Source organism: Acinonyx jubatus, chromosome E1 (genome assembly GCF_027475565.1).
Source record: "Acinonyx jubatus isolate Ajub_Pintada_27869175 chromosome E1, VMU_Ajub_asm_v1.0, whole genome shotgun sequence".
NCBI lineage: Eukaryota > Metazoa > Chordata > Mammalia > Carnivora > Felidae > Acinonyx > Acinonyx jubatus.
Genome location: NC_069397.1, coordinates 41265605 through 41280050, shown reverse-complemented (window position 1 = coordinate 41280050; position 14446 = coordinate 41265605). Strand labels below are relative to the sequence as shown.

General features: G+C 58.1%; 2 protein-coding genes and 1 non-coding gene across 4 annotated transcripts; 1 reads left to right on the top strand and 2 right to left on the bottom strand.

Annotated features, from left to right (window-relative positions):
• The first annotated feature begins 4525 nt into the window (after window positions 1-4525).
• On the top strand, window positions 4526-8037 carry TMEM101 (transmembrane protein 101). The gene is made up of 4 exons (XM_015071521.3): window positions 4526-4743; window positions 5044-5224; window positions 6102-6248; window positions 7009-8037. The coding sequence occupies exons 1-4, from the start codon at window positions 4607-4609 to the stop codon at window positions 7315-7317; spliced, it is 774 nt and encodes a 257-aa protein (XP_014927007.2). The 5' UTR covers window positions 4526-4606; the 3' UTR covers window positions 7318-8037.
• A 965-nt stretch (window positions 8038-9002) lies between these two features.
• On the bottom strand, window positions 9003-13425 carry NAGS (N-acetylglutamate synthase). 2 transcript variants are annotated; one of them, XM_027048846.2, is made up of 7 exons: window positions 12863-13422; window positions 12022-12296; window positions 11693-11906; window positions 11243-11423; window positions 10524-10695; window positions 10250-10432; window positions 9003-9631 (listed from the first exon to the last, which is right to left on the bottom strand). In XM_027048846.2, the coding sequence occupies exons 1-7, from the start codon at window positions 13277-13279 to the stop codon at window positions 9478-9480; spliced, it is 1596 nt and encodes a 531-aa protein (XP_026904647.1). In that variant the 5' UTR covers window positions 13280-13422; the 3' UTR covers window positions 9003-9477. The 2 variants fall into 2 exon arrangements, with proteins under 2 accessions (XP_026904647.1, XP_053067892.1); XM_053211917.1 differs by lacking the exon at window positions 10250-10432 and having other exon boundaries at window positions 12863-13425.
• A 619-nt stretch (window positions 13426-14044) lies between these two features.
• LOC113596312 (small nucleolar RNA SNORA61) lies at window positions 14045-14177 on the bottom strand. Its single transcript, XR_003417062.1, has one exon. It is a non-coding gene; the product is annotated as a small nucleolar RNA SNORA61 (small nucleolar RNA).
• Between the last annotated feature and the right edge of the window lie 269 nt (window positions 14178-14446).

Genomic DNA, 14446 nt, shown 5'->3' with positions numbered 1-14446 from the left:
AAGTGGTCAGGAGCATGGCTGCATTCAGACAGGTCGAGGTTGTAGAAGATTGCACCTCAGCCACTAATTAGCGGTATGACTTGGCAACTTCTGTATCCTTGCCAAGCATTAGTTTCCTTCGTAAAATGAATGTCTCAGTTGAGGATTAAATGAAGCCTTTAATGAGACGCCAGGCCCTTGGTAACCAGCTCTTCCATATGGCCATTATGATTCTCTTAAGAGTTTGCTGGGTGGGGCTGGTGAGCACACACACTAGGAAACCTAGGAAGTAACTTGTTTGGTTGGCCTCCTAGGGCAAGGCAGAAGAGCTGGGTACAGACAACCTGGCCCCAGATCCCTCTCTATTTCAGAAGGTGATGCTGGACACTTCTCGAAGACCAGAACGGGGTATCTCAACCTTCGGCCTAGTGAGAACAAGAGAGAACGTCTTCCTTTGTGTCTAGACGAGACCTAGCTGAATTATAGATGGTGGCAGATGTCTTAGGCAGACAGTATAGCATATATAGAATGAAAGAGGAGATGCCTGGCTCTTTCCTGACTTGTGCACCTGTGATGTGGTGACTTGAGGCCTCCAAGGTCCTCCAAGCTGCCGTCTGGACAAGAGATAGAGCAGGGTGTGGGGCTCGGGGAGAAGGCTATACGGTGGGATGAGAGTGGCGTTCTTAGAAAAGCGGGGCAAAGCCCTGTTCCCCTGCGTATAAGGCCACAAGGCCTTGGAGATTTCCTCAACCTGACCCCCCTTCGCCCCCCAATCCTCGCTCAGCGCTGTGGCTACCCTGAGAGCTTATCTCCTTACTGCTTGGGGCTGGGGGGACGGCAGGAGGGCAGGTAACTAGAGCTGAGACCTCTCCATTGTCATTCCCGGGCTGGGGCTGCACTCGGCAGGCGGTGGTGCCAGGAACACTGGTGAGTGTGTTGAACTTCCGTGGCCTGAGGCCCTGACCTCGGTGGTCAGATTAGGCCAGCATCTAGGTGGTCAGATAGGGCCAGGATCTCGGCGAGGCTGTGTCCTCTTGCAGAACAACGACTCTGCGAATGTTAGCTGGTTGAGTGACCAAGGGCATGTTTAGGGGCAGGAGAAGGCAGAGTAGCTCCTGGGCTGTGTGGGAAATAAGTGGGGGTGAGGGTGGGTATGGAGAGGGAGTAAAGAAGGGGCGCCGGGGATTAAAAAGGCCATCTTCCCTGATTGCTTTTCATCCTAGTAGGAAGAAGGGAGTGAGAAGTGGCTGGGGTGGGGGATCAGGGTGCTGGGGTCTCAGGCTGTGACGGCTCTTGCCAGAAGCCTCGGTAGCACGTAACTTTGTGGGAGATGGAGGCAGGTGTCCTTAAGACCATGTTGGGGCACGTGGCAAACGGTGAGACCCCTGAATGGTGCCTTTATTTTTCTCCCCCTAGCATGCCCACGCTTTCCCAGAGTCCTGGGTGAAGGAGTGAGGCACGAAGATCGATGGCATCCACGAGTGCCTGGGGCTGGTGTGGCCGCTTCCTCACAGTGGCCATGGCCACGGTGGTGGCATCGGCCTTCCTTGGGTATCCGGTGGCAGCATGCCCAGCACCACGCACCCATCCAGCTGCCGGCAGTGTTGTGGACTGCGGGGGCCTCTACCCTCTGAGGCTCCCTCCCAGGCTCCCTGGCAGAGTGGCTGTCGTAGCTGCGCCACGATAATCCGAGTCGCCTGCCAGGAGGCTCCTTCCAGAGCCTGTGGTGACCGGGTGCTGCTGTTTCTCACAGTGTCCTGTGGGATCCAGCTGCTGGAGCCCTGGGGCGCCTGGGTTTCCTGGAGCGGCTGCGCCTCAGCCACAACCAGCTGGCCTGCCTGCCCCTGGACTTCTTTGCCAGCCTGGGCTTTGTACGCCGCCTGGACTGCTCTCACAACCTGCTTGTCACCCGGGACGCCTGCAGCCTGTGGGGCCTGGGGCACCTAGAGCAGTTGGACCTGAGTCACGACTGGCTGACCAAGCTGGGCACAGCCAGGCTCGGGGGCCTCTTCTGTCTACACTGACTCTTGCAGGCTGGGAACCGCTATCTGGGGCCTGGCCACCATGCCAGGCCTGGAGGTCCTCTCTCTGACTGGGGATAAAATCAGTGAGCTAGAGGCCGAGGCCTTTGTGGCCTTGTTGGTGCTGGGCGTCCCCTCTCATAGGTGACTGGCTGTAGCACTTTGGTTTCAAGGTGACAGCGGACATCTGGATGGTGGGCACGCAGCTGCTGCTGGCCAAAAACTGGGTTGCACGACTGTGATGTGCAGTGGGCCTTTGGGAAGCTTGGTCCACCTGTGGCACTTTTATGGGTGGCCGACCTGGGCAACCTGATACATGCTGGCCCTTGGCAGTCAGGGGTGGTGCTGAGCAGCGCGGAGGCCCGGCTCTGCCTGGCTGAGACGACTACCACGCTGGGTATCCTGGGCACCATGCTGGCCACTATGGCTCTGGTCGTGGCAGAGCGCAAGTGCAGGCAGGGCTTCAGAGGAGCTGGGGGGTGGGAGAGCCCTCTGGAGAGGTGGGGGAGGGGCGCTGCAGAGAGAAGTGGAGGCAGCTGGAGGAGGGAGAGCGGATAGAGATGGGGAAGGGCTGTTCTTCAGAAGTCTTTACAGCTGAGTTGCCACCCCAGGCAGGAGTGGGAGGAGTGGGGGGCAGGGGGACAAATGGCTGTGTTCCTCTCCCAGAGCCTCTGACCCGCCCATTCATCTATTCTCTGACCTAGCACAATGTCAGCATCTTTCTCAACCCGAGAAAGAAGGATTTGGCCCTTAGTGCTTCTCAACAACCCTCTGGGGACTAGGGCAGTAAAAGGTGGAGGAGACAAGACCAGAGGGAACTGGGGGTGGGCTGGGAACCAAGGGAAGTTTGGTTAATCCTGGTCTCCTGCCCCTCCCCACACCTCTCCTTGGCCTCTGTTGTTGCTAAAGTCATGAGGATGGTGGGATGGGGTAGGGGTACTGCTCCCGTGGGCAACACCCCAGTCCGTTCCAGTTGTCCTCAATACCTTAGCTCCTTTCCAAGGGCTGTGCATCTTGTCACATTTAACTCAAGGATGGAGCCTGGGAAAAACAAAACAAAACAAAAACAATTGAAAACTTGATTCTATGCTATGTGCCTGTGGAAAACTTAACGTCATGTGTTTGTCACTGGCACGTGGGCAGAGATAGACAAAATGGCCTTTAATCCAGGCCTTTTCTCATTCCCTTTGCCTGGAGATTCCTTTCCCCCACCCCCAATCCCAGCATGCACATACACAATCCTGTTCCCTAGTTTTGTTTTGTTTTGTTTTTTGTTTTTTGCATGAATATATCTATCCCTCCATCACATTTCTGTTATACCCACTGTTTATCCCAGCGACTTTGTAAAAAACGTGAGAGGTGTTTTGTCAGCTTTCACTGGCTGATTGGGAATTTTTAATTCACATTGTCAGAAATACTGTTTGGACACGAGGCCCCTCTCCCGACCCCAGGGAACTGGAAACAATCAGACCTGAATTAAACAGTCTAGTGGGAGTGCTTGTAGAGTCTTAACTTCAATATGGGAAGAAGAATTTGTGTGGCAGCGTGGTGCAGAGAGATGAGTGGGGTGGCTTTGTGGTGGCAATCCTGGAGGGCCGGGAACTTTTGCCCACTTATTCAACTAATACTCACTGAGTACTATGAATGAGACATAGTGGCGACATCCTTTGTTCTTGTATCTATTTAGCACATGTTTCCTGAATGCATCTTACACTAGGCTGTGAGCAGAAACCTTGCCCTAATGAAACTCACAATCTATTGTTAATCTGGTCATTAGCAAAGAATCCCAAATATATAATTAACAATGTGCTCAGGGATTCAACAGAAGGGTACCTGATAGTTATGAAAACATAGAGGAGCTGAGAATAAACAAGGAGGCCAAAGGAGAAGCCAGGAGGCCAGTTGGAAGCCTGCTGCAGTCAAACCAACAAAAGGTGGTAGTTTGGGCTAGAGCAGGAGCATTGGAGCTAGAGAGAATACACTGATTTAAGATGTCCCATATATCCACATCAGATTTTATTCCTCTCAGGGGACAGAGGGAAAGCCAGACTTGTCTACAAGTGACCTAGCCAAGGGAACACCTTACTCTGAAATTAAACAAAAGTAGAGAGAGTTTGTGTGTGTGTGTTGCACCCTACTATGAGCTAGTACCCACACTGCCACATGTACACATCAGAACAACCCTGAGGTAGATGTCCTCTCCATTTTAGAGATGGGTCTTGGAAAGTGTAGGTGATATACTCAAAGTCACAGAGTTGGGAGTTAGGATTGAGCCCAGGTCTAGCATCAGTCAAAGACTAGTTCGCTTCATTACATCAAGTTATTGCCCATGGTTCTGATAAGGAACCTTCCTCTAGTCTAGTTTTCAATTTTGCAGCCACACAAGGGATCCTTTAGTCTCCATGAGCGGCGATTAAGGCCGAACCCCCAGTTGGAACACCTCCTTCGGTCCGGAACTAGAAAGCGAGAGCGTTGTTTCCCGTCGGAAGGGAAAGATGCTGCCCCCTCACCCACCTCCGCTCCTCGGGACCCGGAAGCTGCGTGTCGCATCCCGGCGCCGGCCTCCCCGTCGGGAGTGACGCCGCAGCGGACTGCCCTTCTCCAAGATGGCGTCGAAGATGGGTTCGCGACGGTGGATGCTGCAGCTGATCATGCAGCTGGGTTCGGTGTTGCTCACACGCTGCCCCTTCTGGGGCTGCTTCAGCCAGCTCATGCTGTACGCTGAAAGGGCCGAGGCGCGCCGGTGAGCGGGCCCACGCGGCCGCCGAACGCGGTGGGGGGCGGTACGGCCCGCCCCAGGAACGGGGGTGCGGTGAGGTGGGGAAGAAGTTGGGACCCTTGGGCTGGGGAGGGATTGGGACCTTAGACTTGTTAAGGGCTCTGGTCTGGGGCAAGGTGGGCATCGGGCGTAGTGCCGGGGTCCTGGCCGTGAGAAGGGTCTCCGGTTTCGGGGAGCTTGGAGCTTGTGGGAACTCAAGGGGTCGCAAGGCTCTTCTCCCGCTTCATCCTGTCCCCGTTGCTTCTTTTCCTCTCCGGCTCGCAGGAAGCCCGACATCCCAGTGCCCTACTTGTACTTCGACTTGGGGGCGGCCGTACTGTGCGCCAGCTTCATGTCCTTTGGAGTGAAGCGGCGTTGGTTCGCGCTGGGGGCCGCACTCCAGCTGGCCATTAGCACCTACGCCGCCTACATCGGGGGCTACGTCCACTACGGGGACTGGCTGAAGGTGAGCACCTCGGCCTAAGGGGAGATGGGGATAGGGAGCCAGAGGCCAGTGCCCCCGGGGCAGTTGGGTAATGCATGGTGCCAGCTAGGTGCACAGTGTGAAGCCTGGGAAGGCAGAACCCCCGGGCTTGTGGACATTATTACAGACTGGAAGAATGAAAGGAACTTAGGGACCACACAGGACTGCCTTTCAGAGTGTGAAAACCGAGGTGGGAAGATGAGAAACAGATTTTCCCAGGGTCACATCACAGATAGCATTGCAGGTGAGACCAGAACCCAGGTCACCTAGTTCCCAGAACCCTTTAAAGCATTAGTTTAGTAATTTCAGACTATAGGGCAAAAGGGACCTTGGAGAGTAACCGGTTGCAACCATCTGATTTTTATGAAATTTAATTAATCTTCGTGCAGCATTTAAACCTTAAAACGCCAGAATGCAGCCTTGGAGATAAGCCTGGACAAAGGCACTACCCACCCTCAAGGAATGCACTGTCAATCCAGTAGAGGAGGGAGAAGTGTGAACAGGATAGTGAGACCAATGGTTTTCTTAATGGCACAGACTCTGTACTATATAGGAGAAGGAACATTGGGATTCGAGTCTGCACACCTGCGAGTAGAGATGGATGGGGCAACACTTGGCATCTGGATTCTGCCACTTTCTGTAGGACCTGGGCCAATTTTATGAACCCTGCCAGGCCTCAGTTTCCACTCTGATTAAAAGAGTTATCCTTGTCTGCTGCACCTGCCCAGCACACTTGGAATTGGTGAAAGGGTTTATCAGATGCAATGGGGTGTATAGAGGTGGGCAGTTCAGTGCTCTGGACAGCCGGGAGAAATGTGGTGGCTGCAGTTTCTGACTGGGTCCCCTCACCTCGGCCTAGGTCCGTATGTACTCGCGGACGGTTGCTATCATCGGCGGCTTTCTCGTGCTGGCCAGCGGCGCTGGGGAGCTGTACCGCCGGAAGCCCCGCAGCCGCTCCCTCCAGTCCACCGGCCAGGTGTTCCTGGGCATCTACCTCATCTGCGTGGTAGGTTGGGGGACTGCTGGCTGGAAGCGCTTGCCTGGGCGTGAGGTTTGAGCCCATGCCTGGCAGAGCCCAGGGACGTGGGCATGTAGTTCCCGATGGTCTGCCTCCTGGGAATTGCCTCAGTCAGCTTCTGGGCCTCGGGTTTCCAGGGCCTGAGACCTGGCTGAGAGTTCCTTCTTCCAACATCGTTGCACTGGGGAGAGAAGACATTGGCTTGAGGAGAGTGAGGAGAATGAGATGGACCGGTCCTCTCGTGGATTCAGCCCCCAGAGGGCTGGGAGAGGGGGGCCAAGGAGAGGTTTGGTGGGGTCCAGGCCCCAGATGGGGCTCTACCACTCAGAGTTGATGGAGGTTGACTAGGGTAGCCAGTTATGGTACTAGTGGAGGACCTAGGGGTGGGCCAGTGTGGGTGGGGACCTGGACAGGCTCCGGGTCGCTTGGTCCCATCTCAATTACTGGGCACCATATTCCACACGCAGCGCTGTGTATTCAGAGGTGAGAGCCCCAGTCTGGCTGTGGAGACACACTTCCGTCCTTCTGAGCGGCCCCCCCCCAGGGTGAGGAGAGACAGGCCCTAATCTCGTGAGCTCCCGAGTCTGTGAGGGAGACGCAGGTCCTACTTTTCAGAGAGCCCCAAGTCCGAGATGGGAGCCAGAAGCCCAGCTTGCAGAGGCTGACTTTCAGGTGCCATCTCAGGGGCAGCGCTCCCCAGACAGGCTCCCCCGCCCGTTGGAGAGACTTAGCAGATGTGTGTCCCTAGGCCTACTCACTGCAGCACAGCAAGGAGGACCGGCTGGCGTATCTGAACCATTTCCCGGGAGGGGAGCTGATGATCCAGCTGTTCTTTGTGCTCTACGGCGTCCTGGCGCTGGCCTTTCTTTCGGGCTACTACGTGACGTTGGCCGCCCAGATCCTGGCTGTCCTGCTACCCCCAGTCATGCTGCTCATTGACGGCAACGTTGCCTACTGGCACAACACACGGCGCGTTGAGTTCTGGAACCAGATGAAGCTCCTTGGAGAGAGCGTGGGCATCTTCGGGGCCGCTGTCATCCTGGCCACTGATGGCTGAGTTGCACGACAAGAGGCTGAGACGGGTGCAGGGAGCCACTGAGGGCCACCCTGCCTTCCTCCTTGCTGGCCCAGTTGTTTCTTTATGCTTTCTGCTCTGTTGGTTTGGTTCTTTGCTATGTGTGTATGTGTCGGTAAGACGCAGGTCTCTTCCCCAGTGCCTGGGCTCAGCCCTTGGGGGTGGGAGCCCTGAAGATGATGCCTTACGGGGTTGTTTTTTCCTGTTTGTTAGGAGGAGAGCTGAGGCCGACTGCTCTCTGGGTCTGCTGTCCCAGAGAAGGGAGTAAGGCAGGGCTCGGGTGGGGGTACTGAGAGTGGGAGACAGAGGAAGGAAGACTGCTCACGAACCGGAAGTGAGCAAATGTGAAAAATTCCTTTTCGAACCTGGCAAGAGCAGCTGGGCTCTACAGTGCTTTTTTGGAGACTGAGAGTGCATATATGTGTGTTGATGTGTGGTTCGGGCCGGGAGATGCTGAGGGGTGGGGCACCACAGGAGTCACGTGAGTTCTCAGGGTATGCCAGGGGCAGAAACGGCACTAGCTGTTGCCCCACCTTGAAAGCAGAGCAGGTCCCAGTCTGGGGTGTGCAGGGGTAGGGCGGGCATCGGTCAACTTCCCGCCTCCTGCCTTCTGTTTCCAGCCGTACGGTTGGCCTGGTTGGGGTGAGTGCCCTCCCAAACACCAGACCACACAGTCCTCCAAAAATAAACATTTTATATAGATGTTTGGCTTTGCTTCTCCGCTCTCCCCACAGGGCACTTTGCCATTGGCTGGGATTGATCTTGGGTTTCTTGAAAGACCACATCTGGTTAAGCCCCACTTTAGTCCTCCCATGATCTCTGCCCTGTTCTGAGAGTTCCCACAATCCTTGGCTGTCTGGTCAAGACCCTCCCTGTGGTCTGCTTTTGACCCATACCCTTGGTCCCTGTGTTGTAGGTTGTCTTGTCCTCCCCTTTTCGGTCCTCCTGCTTTCTTTTGAAGAATTCTTGGAGGGCAACGAGAGGGGGAGAGCTAATGTTAAGGTTCCCCTATGAGGGTTTGACATCTTACAGATGAGGAAATGGAAGCTCCAAGAAGGCAAGCAGCTTGCCTCCAACCGCAGAGCTGGATTCTAGGTCAGGCCTGTCTGATGCCTGTGCACAGCCGTGCCCCCCACGCCACCCCTCTCCCGAGGGAAGTCAGAGGCTGCTCTGGGGGTTTGGTTCTGTCGTGGCCCCTGCTGTGCCGTGGTGGTCTTTCCCCTACTTGTCCATGCACTTCCTGATTGAAAGTAGCCAGCCTGGGGCCTGGTGCATCGTGGGGGCCAAAAATGCGGAATGAAACCTCTGACTTTGGGCTCCGGGAGGCTGAGGTGTTCCCCTCCCACAGATGCAGACAGCCTCCAGTGGGGCCTAGGGAAAAACATGCAAGTCTGCGCTTGGCTCAGAGCCTGGCTTGGAGAGACAGCTGCGGCTGCTGTCAGTCTGGTCTGTGGGGTGGAGGATGCTTCCTAACTCCAGAGTAAGGGAGCCCCTCGGGGGGCTGCTGACACCCAGCTGAGGGAGACGGTGGCAGCATTGATCTTGGGGGCACTCCGTCTCATTGAGCTCTCCTCTTCCCCCTGGGAGTCCCCTGGTTCCCCGGCCCTCGGGATCTTGCTCTCAGAGGGTCACTGCTCATTTCTTTTCAAGTGTGTTTTACTTCACTCTCAAGACAAGTGTTTGTGTTTTAATCGAGGCCTCCTGGAAAGTTGTAAGACCCAAAAGAATTAAAATAAGTGGTGGAATATCAAACAAATGAGGGTAATATTGTGGGCAAGGGAGCCTCAAGACAGCACAGCGGCCAGAAGACTGGCCCACCTATAAGATTAGCCCTGAGTGGAGCCCTGGAAGGCAAGCCCCCCACTCCCCCCCCTCCAAGATCTCTAGACTGAAAATTGAAGGCTGTCTGGTTCTAGCTTTGGAGCCAGTGGGGGGGGGGTGTCTTGGGCACACCCTTCTTCCTGTGCTTGTCCCCACTTGGGTGCCCCCCTCTGGGCAGAGTAGAGTAGGGGCTGCTTCCTCCTCTGCAGATCCTTAGCCAACAAGCCTGGTCCAGCCTGCGGCTGCCTGGGGTCACCTCCAGCAGGCATGGCTTTTGGTTCACCCTGGTTATCCCAGGGCCTGCGGGGCTGGTGGTGAGGGTCAGCTGCCTGGGTCAGAAGCTGGCTTGCAGAAGGAGTCGGGCAGCCCCTTGGCATGGTTGACCAGCTCATAAGAGTCCCGGATGTCAGCCAGGCCAAACCAGAAGAAGATCCACTGCTTGTTGGAGAAGCTGCCATCACTGTGTTTGAAGTACCTGATTGGGGGGGGGGGGGGGGCGGGGGGAAGAAGGATCTTTTAGGGCAAGGCCAGTGCTCACTACTCACTGGTTATTTTGAGGACCTACTATATGCTAGACACCCTGCTATTATCTGAGCCTGAGGGCGGGGCTCTATCCCACGATCATGACCTGAGCCAAAACCAAGAGTCAGACGCTCAACCCTCAACTGACTGAGCCCCCCAGGCGCCCCCCAGGGGTGGGGTTCTTGTTCACCTCTTGGTGCCCACAGACCCCGGTGAAGGGATAGTTGCAAAAGGAAAAAGAGAGAGGAGAAAATGCTCCGCTGGAGATGCAGTGGGCCTGGAGTCAGAGCTTGGCAACTGGACCTAGAATGAAGCCTGGAGGGTCAGGATTTCTCAAGACTCCGGGAGAGTCGGGGAGTGTCTTCAAGGAATCCACTGCAGCGGGGCAGAGCGGGGTTAAGTGTGCTCTGCTCGAGGGGGAAATCTCAGGCTCCGTGTGTGGTCTGCTCCCTTGGGGAATGTCTGGCCTCACAGAATGGGGCCTTTTCCTTGGGGGAAGCCCGGCCTTCTGGGGCGTGGCTGTGGAGGGCGGGGGGTGGGGCGGCCCGGAGGCGGGAGGGGCGGGACCTACCAGGGATTGATGGGGTTGGTGACCCGGGAGCGCCAGAAAAGCGTCTGCAGGTCCCGCCGCAGGCACTCCCACAACATCTGCCCGGAGCCTTGGCCCTGGCGGCTGGAGCTCACCACAAACTTGTCTAGATAGGGGGTGCCCCCCAGTACGGGCTCCGTGGTCAGAATGGCAGCCGCGTTGTACCTGGCGCAGCAGGGGAGAGGCAGGCTGGGACCTCCCTTCCGCCCCAAGCTGCCCAGCTCTGTCCCTCGCCCTCTGGGGCTCGCAGGCTCACCCCTCAGAGACGTAGACAGAGTGCAGCCGCGGGCGCAACGAGGCCAAGTAGTCGTCCCGGAGCTTCTTGCCGAAGCTGGCGTTGACCAGGTTCACTAGGCGGCCCTGGTCCAGGCTGTCCAGGCTGCGCACTCGCAGCATCCGCTCGGCGTTCTTGAACAGGGTCCCGGACCCTGGGGGTGGGATGGAAGAGGAGGTGTTAGTTTCGCCCAAGAGCCAGGTCCCATCCGCTCTTGCATTTGCGCGTCCTGGCGGGGGTTCCAGGTAGGACAGGGGCTCGTGGGACAGTGACCCTCTTTGGAAGACCTCCACAGTGAAATGCGTTCTGCGGACTGCATAGATACGTCGGTGATTTTCACACTGGGAGATGCTTTTCCCTGGCAGTTTGTCCCTCAACGTCCGTCCATCGCCTGTGGTCCCACTTACTTCCCCTAGACCCGCCTACCTCGCGGAAACCCTGTCTCCAGCCCCTGGTCTCCCCACCCCTCCTCCAGTTCCCGCCCCAGGTTCCTAGCCTGCTCCTCCCACTTGGCGCCGGTGTCTATCCACCCTGCCCACCTGCTCCGCGCTCACCTCCCCCAGGTGCAGCCAGAGCGGAGAGCTTGTGGGGTGGCGGCCCCCTGCGGCTTCCTGACTGGCAGACAGCCACCTCCCCTGCTCACTCCTGGGACCCAGCCCCCCTTCCCTCCCCCCCCCCCCCCTCCGAGGCGAGGCCCTCACCCTTGTTGCTGAAGAGCTCGGTGAGTAGTGTGCTGGCGGCGGTGATGACGGCAGAGGAGTGGTGCGGCAGGCGGCTGAGCACGTCCACGATGAGCCGCATCTGCTGCCGTTCTTTGGTGCTCACCCACTCAGCGTTGGTCACCAGGTCCAGATCGGCGGGCAGGTTCACGTTACTCAGGACCTGCGTCCGGGGCCAGGGGGTGAGCCTCTGGCCCGTAGCCGGCCACGACTGTGCTCCTGCCCCACAGACCCTTCCTCACTGACCCCTTTACCCTCCCTTCCTCTCGGAGTCCTAGGCCAGGGAGGGCTCAGATTTGAGCACCACTCCACTCCCGACCCACCCGGCTGGAGAATGACTCTGGGGACCGTCTGGGAGGCGAGCAGGGAGCACAAGAGGGGTTCGGCCAGACCCAGAATCGCGAGAATGGGGCTGGTAAAGAGGGGACACACCTTTTGACTGCTGTCGCGCAGGCCGCCTGTGGTATTGAGGAAGATGATTTTGGTGGGCTGGAGCGCCTTGGCTAGAGCCGCGGTCACCTCCAGCGAGTCGAGGAGCACGGAGCGGCGTGCGGTGGTCTCCCCGATGGGGCACAGGATGGGGATGCTGCCCGATTCCAGGCACCACTGTAGCAGGTCGGTCTCCACCGAGACGATGCCGCCATAGCTGTGGGCCAGAAGTGGTGCTCAAGAAGGCTCCCACCAGGCCTGCCGGGCTGGCAGGGGCGGGCGGGCGGGGTAGCGAGGTCTAAAGACGCCGGGCTGGGAAGACCCGCACTAACCTGGCATGTGGGGCTGGCTCAGCCGCGCTCAGCACCGACCCGCCACCAAAAAAAGGCACGGCAGTGGCAGCGTTGTGCCGCAGCTCATCCACCAGCACCTTGCAGTTCTGGGCAAGCTGTGCCTTGGCCTCCCAGAAGGAGAGGCAGCCAGAGGGCGCCGTGGGAGCCGGCAGCCCGAGGACGACTAGCGGCTTCATGTCCATGCGCTGCAGGAATGCCAGGGCGAAGGCCAGACTGGTTACCGCCCGCCGGCACTTGAGGACCTCCTCGTCCACCTGAGGAGGAGTGAGCGTTCAGGAGCCGCGACATTGGCCCCGACTCCTGCCGAACCTGCTCACTCCAGCAGCAGGGGGCCCGTGGTGCCCCTTCCCTGCCCAGGAGCAGTCAGGTCCCATTTCTGGCCAACGGCGAGCACCTGCTCCGCCCTTTGCCCTGTTGGGTCTTGCCATCCTCTTATCTCACACTGGTGTTCCTCCCTCTGTGCCTCCCTGCGACCTTGGACTCTACGACTCCTTGGGGGGAGGGGTAACCCGGGCGGCTCCCGTCCAGGTTCCCCACTTGCCATCTGAACCCCTAACTGCGCCCGCGGCAAAGGGGAGTTCTCCAGCGCATCACACTTGGTGGATCAGGGGCCTCAGGCTCCTCACCCGGGGCCGGGCGTGAGACTGCTGGAGGAGCGCGCAGCCTCACCCAGTCCGCGGGGCACTTGTCCCGGCTCCGTCGCGCCCCTTCCCGCTTCCGCTGCGCAGAGTCTGCGGTCGGTCCCGCCCTGCCTGGTGACACGTTGCCGCACAACCCCGATCCCCTCGCTGTGACACGGCCGGCGCCGGGCTCCGCTCACCTCGATGACCGCGAAGGGCCTGTCCGCGGAGTGGTAGCAGGTCTGGAACTGCGTGAGCCAGTGGCGCGCCTCCCCGGGGCTGGCCCCACACTGGTTCAGGAAGGCCTGGATGTCCCGCTGCACCAGCGAGCGGCCGGCCGTGCGCCCGGGGGGCTCGGGGGGCAGCGGGGGCGCGGGGGGCGGTGTCCACTCAGGCTCCTCCGCGGCAGACGAGTGGGTGTCGTCCCCGGCCGCTTCTCGCGCGGGCTGGGCGGGCGCCCAGGCGGTGCTGAGCCGGCGCCCCGGGCTGGTGCCCCTGGCCGCCCGCCGTCGCGCGCTGCCACTCAGCCTCCGGGCGCCCCCGGCGCCTCGGGGACCGCGCAGCCTTCCGCCCACAGAGGTGGCTCGCAGGGCCCAGGCCACCCGCGCCGTCGCCATGACAACGAGAACGACTGGCCCCCCACCCCCACCCCCCAACGAGTGCGCTTCTGTCCGCAGCTCCCGGCTCTGGGGGGCTCTTAACCTGCTACAAGGAGGGGCTGGACCAGCCGGGGCGGGGCGCAGACTGGGGGCGCAGAGTAGTCTCTGGGTGCCTTTGAAGAGGGTCAGGCCATGGGTCAGGGGGCGGGGCCAACAGAAAACCCCGCCCCCGCGGGGGACGGAACCCACTAGTGCGGGTCACGAGGCAGAGATAAACGGTGGTGGGGCGTCTTTAATCTGTTGCCAAGGCCGGTTCCAGGAAGGGCTCGGGGGACCCTGAGTGGCTTTGGCAGTCTGCGGGGTTCTGGATGATTAAAGGGGAGTCCGATGAGGGCAGGAGGGGAGAGCAAAGTGGCAGTTACCGTGGGACTGAGGAAGGAGACCTGAAGGAGAGGTGGGGAAGAGTGAGAGGAGAGTGGGGGAGTGCCAGCTCTTTGCTGGAGGTCGGTGTGCCTCTGTCCTGTCCTCTGAGTTCAAAGAAGATCAGGAATTATGGGATTACCAGGGTATGCCAAGCTCCAGACGTTGGGTACCACTTTGAAGAATTTTGTCATATCCTCAGATCACCCCTTATTTTTTTAAATTAAAAAAAAAAAACGTTTATTTTTGAGAGAGAGAGCAGGGAAGGGGCAGAGAGAGGGGGACAGAGGACCCGAAGTGCCCCCTCCCACCCAAAGTCCCAGGCTCAACCGACTCAGCCAGCCCTATTTTTTTTTTTTTTTACCTTGTTTGAAACTAGCCCATGGGTTATATACCAGACCATAAGCACTGTGAGGCCAGCTTCAGTGTTTCTCTTCCTTCTCTTATGACCACCAAAACCAGTGTTCAGATTTGATGGGAAAGGGAACCGGAGGGTAAATCATCCTTATTAGTAATACAGTTTTTATCTATCTATCTATCTATCTATCTATCCGTCTATCTAAAAGTTTATTTATTTATTTTGAAAGGGGGTGTCGGAGAGAGAGAGAATCCTAAGCAGGCTCCACATTGCCAGCGTGGAGCTCTACTTGGGGCTGGAACCCCTGAACCCACGAGATCATGACCTGAGCCAAAACCAAGAGTCCAATGCTTAACTGAGTCACCCAGGCACCCTTAGTATTAAAGTTTTCAAGTTTAAAATTTATC

Bases quoted from the DNA above. Each gene is read 5' to 3' on its own strand.
- TMEM101 (XM_015071521.3), top strand. From the start codon at position 4,607: ATGGCGTCGAAGATGGGTTCGCGACGGTGGATGCTGCAGCTGATCATG. The intron at 4,744-5,043 runs GTGAGCGGGCCC...TCCGGCTCGCAG, and splicing joins GAAAGGGCCGAGGCGCGCCG to GAAGCCCGACATCCCAGTGC. The intron at 5,225-6,101 runs GTGAGCACCTCG...ACCTCGGCCTAG, and splicing joins ACTACGGGGACTGGCTGAAG to GTCCGTATGTACTCGCGGAC.
- NAGS (XM_027048846.2), bottom strand. From the start codon at position 13,279: ATGGCGACGGCGCGGGTGGCCTGGGCCCTGCGAGCCACCTCTGTGGGC. The intron at 12,297-12,862 runs GTGAGCGGAGCC...ACTCCTCCTCAG, and splicing joins GGCCCTTCGCGGTCATCGAG to GTGGACGAGGAGGTCCTCAA. The intron at 10,696-11,242 runs GTGAGGGCCTCG...TCCCACCCCCAG, and splicing joins CGAGCTCTTCAGCAACAAGG to GGTCCGGGACCCTGTTCAAG.